Here is a 13,877-nt window from a genome sequence, read left to right as displayed (position 1 = left end):
AGCACAAATCAACAGATAGTTATAAATAGTACTGGTATTGCAATACCATGTCTTACTTGACATAAACATTAGTTCTTCAATTGTAATACAGTATTTGCAATCTTTATTTTAGAAGCCATAAGTTCCATAACCCACTTTATTTCTAATTACTGCATATTGTTTTTTCTTATACAGATTTACTACCAAGCATCTTCTCTGGCCTCAAGTATGGAGAATGTGAAGAAGTGTTGGTAGTTTTAAACTCATTACATGAACATGTACTGATGAACCCGAATGTAAACAAAAAGAGGAAAATTTTTATGTTTACACCAGACACTGTGAGGCCTCTTTTGAATTTACGTGGATGGAGAGGACCTAGCGCAAAGTCTTCAAAATCAAAGGAAGAAACAAACAACACAGACAATGAAACAAAAATAAGGAGAACATTGTTCAAGTTCATGTTAACTCTTTGTTCATCACATGACCATGGTATTGTTATCAGATCAAGTGGTTCCAGAAGAGGGGGATCCAGTTCAAACTCTAATATTTTGAGAATCCTATCTGAAGTGAAAAAACCATGGGAGACAGCTGAAGGGGTAGTTTTGGTGAGCCGCGTTTTTGCAGCTTGTCCTGAGCTCCTGCCAAATTACCTTGACTCGCTGAAGCATTTACTTTTCCCAAGATGGTCTACTCCATTTATATCGTTGATGGAAATGTTGGTAGAAATTATAAAGCTACAGGAACCATGGCAGTTTATGGAGTCTTCAAAATGGCAGAGCGTAGTGCCATGCATTTTTCCAGGATTTCCGTTGAATCAGAATTTTTATCTTAGGCTGTGTCAAAATGAGCACGGGACAGTCAGGTATGTAGGATGTGCTTTGATGCTTGCTGTGCTCAGGAAAGCCAAGGAAACCTTGGCAGAGTTAAAAAATTCAGGCCTTCCAAACGATGTGTGTGAAAAGATCAAGCAGAAGTTAATTGAAGAAATGTCAAATACTTTTGGGAAGCAGGTATTAAATACATTAATTATCAGTTGGAAATATTTGATAGAGAGGAGCTGCAATAAGAACAGTGAGGAGAGGGAGGAAGAATGCATGGTTGAAGAAGAGGAGGTGAAGATAAAGCCTACTGATGAAATTCTCGCTATTGTAGAATTTTTTAATCATTACTCTTACATCTCATCATCCCTGGTTGTTGAAGTTTTATGCCCAGTAGATGTGTTGAAAACTGTGCAGTATGTAAGCAACATGAAATCAGAGGAACTTGACCTGAACAATTGGACTAAGAATGAATTTTGGACAGCCTGTTTAGACCTACTATTTAAAAGCATCAGCCAAAGAAAGTTCAGCATAGGCATTGAAAGCTTAGAAGAAAATATTTTTCATGTTATCATCAAAACAAATGCTCATTGCCTCAGAAGTCCCGAGTTCACCTCTTACTGTTCTGAAGAGAACAAAGATGTCCAGTGTAATTTGGCTGATATGTTGTCAGTTGCTCTGAACAAAGCAGGGATTGCAGATGATTCTGAAAACATTAGTCTTTGGTTGAGACATGTTTCTGGCCCTAATTATGTCAAACTGTCGACCTTCCTAACCCATATTATTCAACAGACAGTGAGATCATACAATCTTTATACAGATTCTTTGATAGAAATAAAGGAGAAATTTACTAATAAAAGTAGTGTACCATGTTTGGTAGATGTTGACCCTGTGATTTTAGACAAGAAACAGGTTTCAGTGATTCTTGGATACAATAAACCCTTTTCAAGATTTGTACTTGCAGCTGCTGATCTTTTAACTGCAAATCCAGACGATGAGAATAAACAATATATCTCACATGTGTTGAGCGACTACATTCATTCAATGTGTAATCCAAGCCTACTGATACATTTTCTTATAGGAAAAAGTTCTCTGATTAACGATTCTCTCAAGTCTTATCTTGGGTGTTTTGTTAACCATTCAAAACTGCCAAAGATTAAATCTGGGGAAGTTATCAAAGATTTGAGTCTCACAGAAGTATTAAAAACATCATTCATGACACAGGACTTTACGGCAGTAAGTTCTATTTTAGAATCTGATGATATTCAATCTGCAGTAAGAGGAAATATACGTCTAATTGTTCTACAAGTACTCCTGTATTTCTTTGTAGAGCATGAAAAGTCAAATAAGGAAATAGTGCCAGCTGGTAAGACACATGTTGAAATTTTGAAAAAGCTGTATGCAAAAATGGTTGAAAGTGATGAAAAAAGTGCTGTAGTTATAGTGAAAACAGTTTTGGAGCACCCAAGGGTATTAGCATTGTATAGCCCAGCTGAACCTGATAGGGTTCCCATCTCCTCATTAAGTCAGTACTTTATTGAGATAGTGTTTCAGAAACATCCTGATTCGATCATGTACACATATCCTTATTACTTGAAAACATTATCAAGTTTGAAGTCTACGTCTATGCTGGAGGAGACATTTATTGCCTTCAATCGTGTTCTGAGTCCCTTTGTGACTTCTGAAAGTACGATATTGAGTTATGATGATGTTGAAGAATTGTTAGAGATTTATTTGAAACTTCCTCACCATTCATCAACATCCTGTGGCCCTATACTTCATAAGTTACTCAGCTTATTGTGGAAAGTGACCACACCAATTAAACGACCCCAGGAAGGGACAGTGCTTCTCCTTTTCAACAAGTATCTGGAATGGACTGCAAGTAAAAAGGAGGAGAGTGATGAGATCCACAATGATCTACTGGGTGTTATAGAAAGTTTTCTTCCACAGATAATGACAACAAAGGTTTCTCAACAGATTACGCAAGGTGAGTATTTTATAGATAATTTAGTGTTATGTTATAGTATTGTTTGAAGACCAATAACAATTTTATATTTTAACTAGGTTTTACACTATTCATTAAGACTGCTAAATATTTAAAGCTTACTGCATCAATGCTAGAAGACTATTAAAAACCACTTGTTCCGTAACCGAAATACAAACCACGCTATTTACAAAGGGTATTACTTTTAGCGCAACTGAAATGACGAGCCAATAGTTTTTAACGAGGGTTAATTACCCCCGCGCTAGTTAGCGGGGGGTGGGGAAGGGTAGCTTGCTACCCCTCCCCCCTCCACACACCGGTAACTTGCTTCACTTCACTTTTGGCTCGGCGGTGATCAGACGTGTCTGCTCATCGCCTTCGTGACAGCCTTTAATTTTCTGCTTTTTCTTTTCAGCGTGTGTGATTGGTTGGAAGTTGACCTTCAGTTATTTTCTTTACTATGCGTACATGCCCTGGAGTTGCCGGCCGTCCTTGTGGGACTTTCATGTCGGACGTTAATACGGATCCACACACCCTCTGCCCTCAATGTCGGGGCCGACGGTGTGACCAGGATAACATGTGCCGTGAGTGTAGGGAGTGGTCTGCCTCCCAGTGGGAGAGGTTTGGCCGTCGGCGTAAGAAGAAGTCCAAGAGAGACCGTTCTCCTCCGGGGTTAGCCTTGAAGGAGGAAGGTTCTCGGGACTCTTCTTCCGCCGCCCAAACCTCCTCCGAAGCTCCCCCTCGGCCGCCTCCTAAGGAGAGTCGTCCGAGTGGGAGCGCAGGCCCTTGTTCTGTTTCCCTACCTTCGGTGGGCGGAGAGGGCGTCGCCTCCCATAGCGAGGCGGTTCCCCCTCCTCCTCCGGGGGAGGTTATTAATAATGCCTTATCCAGTGATAATCTTTTACAGATTTGGTCGTCCCTGGGGCTTAAGGGCGTGCCCTCCAGGGTCGCTCTTATTGACCTTGTCTCGTTGGGGGCCGCTGTTAAGCAGTCGCCGGTGGTAGCAGAGGTAGACCCTCTGTCTATTGTCGACGTCGTGGTGACAGAGGCCTCCGACGTGGCTGGGCCTTCCGCCGCAGGTGCTGTTGCTGGTGATGGTGCTCAAGGCTCTCCTCCTCCTTCCGTACATCCTTCAAAGGGGGAAGTGAGTCCTTCGGTCTCGGCTGCTACTCAGCTTCCTTCTGAGGGAAGTGTTTTGACGGAGACTCCCCTTCGGAGGACCGATGGTCCCGACGATCTCCCCCGAGGCCGCCTCCGCCGTAAGGCTCACCGCCCTCTACGCCACAAGGGCCTCCCTTCCCCTTACAGGGGGACTAAGAGACGCCTTTTTGGGTCTTCGTCCTCCGGGGGGGGGACTCTCCTCGTCAGCCTCAACCTACTGCTCCGCCCTCCTTGAACCTCTCTGCAGACCGCTCACCATCTCCTGCCGGATCTTCGCCTTCTGGAGAACTCGTCACCCGACGGGCAACGGTCCCTTCGGGGCTAATGGATTCTTCCCTTACGCAAGCAGTGCTAACGCACAAGCGCTCTCCTGCTCGCCAGCGCTCTCCTGCTCGCCAGCGCTCACCTGTTCGCCAGCGATCTCCTGCTCGCCAGCGCTCTCCTGCTCGTCGACGATCTCCTGCTCGCCGACGCTCACCTGCTCGTCGGCTCTCTACTGATGTTCGCCCCCCCTCGCCAGCGCTCTCCTGCTCGTCAGCTCTCTTCCGAGCGTCAGCGCTCATTTGAGGTCCATCGCCCTGCGGTCTCTGACTACCCTTTAGTTCCTGCTGAACTCCCTGCTCACCATCTGCCTGGTCCTGTGGCTACGCAACATCGTGCTGCGCGTGTGTCAGAAACACATGTTCGCCAACGCGCCAGCAATCTTCCCGTTCCTGCTCGTGAACGCGCCGCACCAGCTGTCCTCTCACAGGACACGCGTCGACCTTCTGCTCGCCAGCGATCACCAGCTCGCTAGCGATCACCTACACGCCAGCGATTACCTCCTCGCCAGCGTTCACCTGCTTGCCAGCGCGCACAGGCGATCTTAGTATCGCCTATTCAACAGCGACAACGAACGCACCGACGTTCGCCAACGCTCCTGAAGGAACATGGTTCGCCAGCTTCTAGCTCGCCATCGCGCGATCGCCCGCCTGCACATGCCGCTCGCCATCGCGCGATCGCCCGCCTGCACATGCCGCTCGCCATCGCGCGATCGCCCGCCTGCACATGCCGCTCGCCATCGCTCGCCATTGCACGATCGCCCTCCTGCGCATGCTGCTCGCCATCGCACGACCCTGCACGATCGCCCGCTTACGCATGCTGCTCCTCATCGCACAACCCTGAACGATCGCCCTCCTGCGGATGCTGAACACCATCGCACCCCATCACGCGATCATTCACCTGCGCATGCTGCTCGCCATCGCACAACCCTGAACGATCGCCCGCTTACGCATGCTGCTCCTTATCACACAACCCTGAACGATCGCCCTCCTGCGGATGCTGATCACCATCGCACCCTATCACGCGATCATTCACCTGCGCATGCTGCTCGCCATCGCTTACCATTACGCGGTCATTCACCTGCGCATGCTGCTCACCATCGCACACCAGTGCGTCGACATTCCACATCGCGCCATCGCCAACTTGAGCGACTGCACTCACCAGCTCGTCATCGATCGCCTGTGGATCTACATCGCCAGCGATCTTCCTCACCTACGCGGCAGCACGATCCCTCGCCGTCGCGCCAACGCTTGCGTTCGTCGCTTCGGACACGTGTTCATTCACCTGCCCACCCTCGCGCCCACTCTCCTGCGCGCCCGCGCGATCGCTCGCCTGCGCGACCGCTCGCCTGTGCGCCCGTGCGACCACTCGCCTGTGCGCCCGCGTGATCATCCACCTGCGCGCCCGCGCGATCGCTCGCCCGCAACTCCCGCGCGACCATTCGCCCTCGCGCGACCATCGTTCGCGGCGAATTCCACAGCCGGTGGTAGCAGCAGGGACGCGTGCTCCTAGACGGCACTCGGGATCACCTCCATCCAAGCACAGGTTGGTAGTGCAGGACGAAGACAGGTCAGTACAGCATTCTTCCCCACCTTCTTTTCAGGCAGGTACCGTCGTGTCCACTCCAAAGGATCGCCCGATCCCTTTCTCTTTAGCGAGGATTTCGGACTCTGTGTCCTTGGGGCAGCAGACTTGGTTTGGTCCGCTGGCACGGGCGTTAGTGAGGGTTATGAAACCAGCACTCGCCGGCCAGGGTGACAAACCAGCGGCTGTCTCTCCTACGCTTAAGAGAAAGAGAGGAGTGGACTTCGTGGTGACTTCCCCTAGGGCGAAGTTGGTTCCCAAGAGGTCGGTCTCGAAGGTCCCTTCTCCTGCACGAGTACTCTCTCCTTCTCCCGTGGACGAGGCCTTTCCGTCCTCAGGTGAGTCCAGTGGGGCGGTAGTCTTCCCCTCGGCACCAGGGGGGGAGACTTCGCTTCAGGCAGGAGAATCGTCTCGTGAGGAAGGGGCCCCTCGAACCTCGTTGTTGGGATCCTGTATCCCTCCCAGGAGGGAACCCAAGGATTCCAAGACCGTCCCTAAATCCTCTGCAAGGATTCGTCAGGAACCCACGACTACCCAGGGGAATGTCCACGTGTCACCCCAAGAAGAGATTCCTGGGGCAGGAGACTTAGCTGCCAGCCCGCAGGGAGGAGAACAGCAAGAGTCCGAACATGCCTTCTGGCAGGTCCTAAGCCTGATAAGGACACTTAACAGACTTACGGATCCAGTCATCGCCCCCCGTGAAGGCAAAGACACGATTCTGGATGAAGTGTTTGACGTTCGGAAGGCCCCTAAGACCAGTGCAGCTCTGCCCTGGTCTCGGGGGCTGAAGAGTGCCAGAGCTAGGGCCAACGCTCAGCTCGCACTTCTTGCCTCCTCCAGTCGTTCCACTGCCGGGAACAGGCTTATCCCTCCTCCTCGCCTTCAGCAGAGGAGGTATTTCGAGATCCTGGGTGAGCACAACCTCGCTGCTCCTCTCCATCACTCTGTGGAGGAGCTGGCGAAGGGAGTTCCCCTGGAGAAACTCTCTGCCCGGCAGGTGTCGTTCTCGGCGGCGGAGATCCTTAACCACGAGAAGGTCGCTAAGTGTGCCATGCAGGCCACTTCGTGGCTGGACTTCTGGCTAGGATCTCTGGGCATCCTATTGCGATGGAGGACTTGTCCAAGGAGACCAATAGGAAGGCCCTAGAGACCTTCTTGCTCTCGGGCACCCGCTCCATCGAGTTTTTGGCGCACCAGGTCACCACCCTGTGGGCCAACTCGGTGTTGAAGCGTCACGATGCTGTGTCCGAGAGATTCCATCCGAAGGTCCCCGCCGTAGATGTGTGTAGGCTCCGACATGCTTCCCTTCTGGGGGAGAGCCTGTTTGAGCCTCAAGACTTGGAGCGAATGGTTGAGAGGTGGAGGAAATCCAGCACGGACTCCCTCCTCCACAGGGCCCTTACAACTCGGCCCTATAAGCCTCCAGCCCCGCCACAACAGCAGCAACAGCCTCGTAAGGCTCCCAAACAGGCACCGGCAGCTAAGAAAGTGGTGTCTAAGCCCCAGCCCTTTCCAGCCAAGGTCAAGAGGGGCGGTAAGTCCTCCAGGGGAGGCAAGACTCCTAGGGGTGGCGGCCGCGGCCGCAAGCCCTAGGGGTGGCAGTCCCCCTGCGTGTCCACCTGTGGGGGGATGCCCTCAGCGTTGCGTCCGCAGGTGGCAGCAACACGGGGCCAATGCTTGGACGGTCTCAGTGATCGGCCAAGGTTATCGCGTCCCGTTCACGTCATTTCAACCTCCCCTGACAGCGAATCCAGTGTCGTTGAGCTCCTATGCCATGGGATCGGCAAAGGGGCTGGCCCTTCAGGCCGAAGTCGAGACCATGTTCGAGAAGGGTGCTCTCCAGGAGGTCGTGGACGGCTCCCCAGGCATCTTCAGTCGACTCTTTCTTGTAAAGAAGGCTACTGGAGGCTGGAGACCCGTCATCGATCTCTCAGCTCTGAACAGGTTTGTCAAACAAACCCGGTTCAGCATGGAGACAGCAGACACGGTCAGACTTGCGGTGAGACCACGAGACTTCATGTGTACACTGGATCTAAAGGACGCGTACTTCCAGATCCCGATCCATCCGTCTTCCAGGAAGTACCTGAGATTCTGCCTAGACAACAAGATCTACCAGTTCAAGGTGCTGTGTTTCGGTCTCTCCACAGCTCCTCAGGTGTTCACCAGAGTGTTCACCCTGATTTCATCTTGGGCGTACAGGAACGGCATTCGTCTCCTTCGTTACCTAGACGATTGGCTGGTCCTAGCAGACTCGGAGTCGACCCTTCTTCGGCACCGAGACAGGCTTCTGGATCTTTGCCAGGATCTGGGGATCGTGGTAAACCTCGAGAAGTCCTCTCTGCAGCCGTCCCAACGACTGGTTTATCTAGGCATGCTAATAGACACCAATCTCCACAAAGCCTTTCCATCAGACGACCGGATAGCAAGGCTGAGGAGGGTGGCGGAGCCTTTCCTCAGGCGAAAAGAACTCCCCGCCCAATCGTGGTTGCGTCTCTTAGGCCACCTATCCTCCCTGGCCCGTCTGGTTCCAAACAGCCGCCTCAGGATGAGATCCCTTCAATGGCGGCTCAAGTCCCGGTGGAATCAAGGATCCGATTCCCCGGACATTCTGATCCCAATGGGGTCTCTGGAACAGACGGACTTGCGGTGGTGGCTGGCCGACGAGAACCTGCGGATGGGAATGAGTCTTCTCGTCCTCCCCCCGGAATTGACTCTGTTTTCGGACGCGTCAAAAGAAGGGTGGGGGGCGCACGTTCTGAACCAGAGGGCCTCAGGCCTTTGGTCAGAATCAGAAAAGTGCCTACACATCAACCTGCTAGAATTGAAGGCCGTCTTTCTGGCTCTTCAGCAGTTCCAACGGTCCCTGGCGGGTCACTCCGTGGTGGTGATGAGCGACAACACCACGGTAGTGGCTTATATCAACAAGCAGGGAGGCACTTTTTCGCAACAGCTATCCCATCTTGCAGTAGAGACTCTGAGGTGGACCGAAACCCACTCGATAACACTATCAGCTCGCTTCATTCCTGGCAAGAGGAATGTGCTCGCCGACAGTCTGAGCAGGGCTTCGCAGATAGTGAGTACCGAGTGGTCTTTGGATCCTCAGATAGCCAACAAAGTCCTGACTTTGTGGGGTTCCCCGACGGTGGACTTGTTCGCGACAGCCTTGAACTTCAAGCTGCCCCTGTACTGCTCACCAGTCCCGGACCCCAAGGCACTCTGGCAAGATGCTTTCCAGCAACGGTGGGACAACATCGACGTGTACGCCTTCCCACCATTCTGTCTGATGAGAAGGGTGCTCAACAGGACCAGACTATCGGTCAACTGTTCCATGACTCTAGTAGCTCCGCTATGGCATCACGCGGAATGGTTTCCGGACCTTCTGCAACTCCTGACGGAACTCCCAAGGGAGCTTCCTCCACGACACGAGCTTCTCAGACAACCCCACACCCGTGTCTCTTACAGGGCCGTAGCCTCGCTTCGGCTTCACGCCTGGAGACTATCCAGCGTCTCCTCGCGGAGAGAGGCTTTTCGCAACAGGTTGCGGAGAGAATGTCTCGGCACCTGCGAAGGTCTTCTGAGGGAGTCTACCAAGCGAAGTGGAGAGTCTTTTGTGGTTGGTGTCGTGGAAGGGGTATCTCTCCACTCGATGCCACTATTCCAGCAATAGCGGACTTCCTTGTGTATCTGCGAGAAGAAATGCGCCTTTCTGTCTCGGCGGTGAAAGGCTATCGCTCAGCCTTAAGCTTGGCCTTCAGATTGAAGGGCGTGGATATTTCTTCGTCGCTAGAACTCTCTTTACTCATACGTAGCTATGAGCTTACCTGCCCCCAGTCGGAAGTGAGACCCCCTCCTTGGAACGTGGTTTGAGTCCTCAGGTGTCTCAAGAGACCTCCATTCGAGCCATTACGCCAGGCCTCCGATCGCCACCTGTCTTGGAAGACGGCTTTCCTACTCGCCTTGGCCTCGACCAAGCGAGTTAGTGAACTTCATGGTCTCTCGTACGACATCGCCCATTCAAGGGGATGGGGGGAGGTAACGTTCAGGTTCGTCCCTGAGTTTGTGGCCAAGACTCAGAATCCTGGAGTGCCGGATCCTCGGTTCGACTCTTTCAGGATCGCAAGTCTCCGTTCTGTAACAAACGACCCAGACCAGCTGCTACTATGCCCAGTGAGGTGTCTGAGGTACTACTTGAAGAGAACGGCTGCAGTCCGTCCTCATGTGCGAGCTTTGTTTGTGAGCACAGGCAGGACAAAGAGGAGGGTCACCAGGAACACCATCTCAGCTTGGATTCGAAGGGTTATCCACCATGCCCTGAATCCTGACCCTCCTCCGTCACGTCGCCCTCGGGCCCACGATGTCAGGGGTATTGCTACATCCCTGGCCTTCAAGAGAAACTTCTCTGTGACGCAGGTACTTCAAGCTGGGGTCTGGAAGCGTCAAACGACCTTCACAGCCCACTACCTGCAAGACGTGACCCACAGGAGCCTCGATACGTTCTCTATCGGCCCTGTGGTGGCTGCACAACAGCTGGTCTAACCTCAGGCTCCTTTTTGGACAAGTAGCAGTAGGTTGAGGGCGGTGTTACCCGGTCTTAGTCTGCGTGAATGAAAGAGTATGTCTGACCCTTACTTCTTTCTTCATTCTCCCCTCTCTTGGGAAAGCAGCATCCTGGTCCTCGCATAGCTGACCTCGACCTCTGCAGGTAACCCATGCTTCTTTGTGCTCCTAGTATTAAGCTTAATACTGTTGCGTCTCCCATACCCTGACGAGGTGGTATGGGGAACGTCCTATCCTAGAATTCCTATCTGAAGGTCTCAAGGTCAACTTCATAGGACGAGTCACACTCTCCTCCTCACACTGCTTATGTAGGCCACTCGTTCCTAGCGATGCTAGGAACCTGTGAGGTACAGGGGCTCCCTCTCTCTAGTGCTGCTCACTGAGGGATCGAGCCCCCGGGCAAGCCGAAGTCAGTAAGGCTGGGGACTTTCCACCCTTCCTAAGGGGTAAGTCACCCTTTGTAAATAGCGTGGTTTGTATTTCGGTTACGGAACAAATGACAAATTCGAAGATAATTTGTATTTTTCCTAACCATACAAACCTTAGCTATTTACACATATGTGCCCGCCATCCCTGACCCCCAAGTCAAGTCCTACCTCTAAGTGAAGTGAAGCAAGTCACCGGTGTGTGGAGGGGGGAGGGGTAGCAAGCTACCCTTCCCCACCCCCCGCTAACTAGCGCGGGGGTAATTAACCCTCGTTAAAAACTATTGGCTCGTCATTTCAGCTGCGCTAAAAGTAATACCCTTTGTAAATAGCTAAGGTTTGTATGGTTAGGAAAAATACAAATTATCTTCGAATTTGTCATCTTCCTTTGTTGTCACTGAAGTTGTTCCAAAGATTCTCTAAATACCATCTTAACAAAAGAAAAAAAATATTTGTAATTGATTGCATTTTCCTACTGCCTCAAACCAAAGTGTAATAAAATGGAAGCGTGTATGAAACTTTTCCAAACAGCGTTAACAAATTTAGTTGTATAACTTATAACAAAAATCTTTTTTAGATTATATTCAAAATCAAATCTCAATGATAACTAATTAATTCAAGAAAGAAATCACTGTAATGTAAGGCTGTGAGATCTAAACCGCTTAGGAATTGAAGGAAAAACAAGAATACGAACATTTCTAAGCTAGGTAGTGGGATAAGTTTGACTATGATGGAAAGTACAGTACAGTAGTAATTATTTAGAGAAAATAATGCATATCCTCAGATGCAAGCTATTTAGATAAAAGAAGCAGAAAAACTTTCAGACCAGAATAAATTTACTGTTATTAACGATCCTTGAGCTTAGATGCTATATTCAGTCGCATTGTTCACATATTGGTGAAAATTTTCAATGACAGAATAGATATGCAGAAGTTCTTGCTTATACTATGTCTTGATCAAGTATAGGGAGCTGTCATGTATCATTATAGTACTTATCCTCTTGGGACTTGCATTTATTTTTAGATCCTAGTTCATGAACAGAAGAAATTATTCTGCCATTAGTATTGGATAGATTTCCCATGAAGTTCTTTTCATATTTTTTTTTTGGTAATTTTTTTATTATGAATTCGGTAAATTCAGTGTACTTATTGAATTGTAGTGGAATATTTTATTGTGTACTCAAAATGGGTAACGGTTTAGCATCCATATATAAGATTAAGAACTATTGATGTTTCTTATAGTTGCTAATTAATGAAACTGTAAACTGTCCCTTTCTCCCATTTCTTCTCATTTGTTCTTTAGATGTTTGAATTCCATGGTCAAAGCCATTTGGCTTGTACAATAAAAGGGATTGAAATATGATTAATTGGTACATTCATGTATTGGTTAGCCAAAATATCATAAACTGGTAACTTTTTACATGCTTATTTTGTGAAGTTTTTTTGCACAGCTAATTTAATTTTTATTTCCTATATTCTCTCCTTGAAGTCTGTTGTATCATCAAACATTGTAAAACTTGGAATTTGGATACCTAAAGTATATCATCTTTGTACTATAAACTGCTTGGTATGTACTCCACTTACAGATTTATTATTGAATTACAGTACATGTATTTTACTGCTGAATGCTACATAGTAACTTCTATTGATGTCTTTGCCTTTTAGATAATTACTCTTGAGTAATTATGTTGTTTTGCAATTTATTAGCATAATCTTTGGATATAGATGTTAGTAATCTTTTGTTTCAGGGGACTTGAAGAGAGTTCTTCAGTGTGGGTCCGGTTCTGCTGATATTTGCTGTCAGTTAGTAAAACTGCATCACCCTCATGGAGATTATTTGGCTTCAAGATTAAAAGATAACTCTGAAAACTGTTCAAAACAAGCAAAACTCATTAGTATCTTAATGAGTTGCGAAGAAAGCCGCAAGATAGCTCTCGAATTACTTCCAAAGTTACGTGAGCGCCTAAAAGAATGGGCTTTGACATTGTCAGAAGGCAGCGGCTACTGGGAAGATTTATTTTTGGAGTCTCTTAAAGCAGATGTTTTTGGTATGTATTAACTATGAGTCTCTCTTTACAGGTAGCCTTTGAATTTCATGTAAGCTATGTAAGTAATTTTTAGGAGCAGTACAAATATCACATTGTCAGTATAATGTTGAATTCTCTTATATTTCTTGCTGTTGATTTACACACTAAGGTTTGCATTATCTTAGACATTGAAAATTAAAGAAAGCCATCCTGATATATGATAGTAAAATAAGGTTGAAGATATGCCTTGTTGTATTAGAAGACGTATACACTTGTGTTATGTTGAAACCGATTAAGTATGAGATACAACTGCTAGAGAGGTGCCAGACAGTACTACATTAGATCCTTCTCTCTGGTTACGGTTCACTTTCCCTTTGCCTACACTTACACCGAATAGTCTGGCATATTCTTCACAGTTCTCCTCTGTCCTCATACACCTGACAACACTGAGTTTACCGAACAATTCTTCTTCACCCAAGGAGTTAACTACTATTACTTTGTTCTTGGTAAGGGTAGAAGAGATTCTTTAGCTATGGTAAGCAGCTCTTCTTGGAGAAGGACACACCAAAATCAATCCATTGTTCTCTATTTTGGGTAGTGCCATAGCCTCTGTACCATGGTCTTCCACTGTCTTGGATTAGAGTTCTCTTGTTTGAGGGTACACTTGGGCACACTATTCTATATAATTGATCTTCCTCTTGTTTTGGTAAAGTTTTTATAGTTTATATAGGAAATATTTATTTTAATATTACTGTTCTAAAAATATTTTCTTTTTCTTTGTGTCCTTTCCTCACTGGGCTATTCTCCCTGTTGGGGCCCCTGGGCTTATAGCATCCTGCTTTTCCAACTAGGTTTGTAGCTTAGCAAGTAATAATAATAATAATAATAATAATAATGATAATAATAATAATAATAATAATAATAATAATAACTGTAAACCACAAAAATACTTTTAAAAAGAAGTGAAATAATAAGATATGTACTCCATTAGTATTACATTACAAAATTAATCTAAATAATGA

The 13,877-nt window shown here is 48.0% G+C and overlaps 1 protein-coding gene across 1 annotated transcript in view; it reads left to right on the top strand.

Moving 5' to 3' along the window:
• The window catches only part of LOC137615259 (nucleolar pre-ribosomal-associated protein 1), a 321,164-nt gene that overhangs the window by 180,952 nt on the left and 126,335 nt on the right, over positions 1 to 13,877 (top strand). The window contains exons 5-6 of the mRNA XM_068344983.1: positions 175 to 2,784; positions 12,577 to 12,876. Coding sequence (XP_068201084.1) covers positions 175 to 2,784; positions 12,577 to 12,876 — 2,910 coding nt within the window. The remainder of the gene's footprint in view (positions 1 to 174; positions 2,785 to 12,576; positions 12,877 to 13,877) is intronic.

Source organism: Palaemon carinicauda, chromosome 21 (genome assembly GCF_036898095.1).
Source record: "Palaemon carinicauda isolate YSFRI2023 chromosome 21, ASM3689809v2, whole genome shotgun sequence".
NCBI lineage: Eukaryota > Metazoa > Arthropoda > Malacostraca > Decapoda > Palaemonidae > Palaemon > Palaemon carinicauda.
This window is presented reverse-complemented; position numbering and strand designations above follow the sequence as displayed.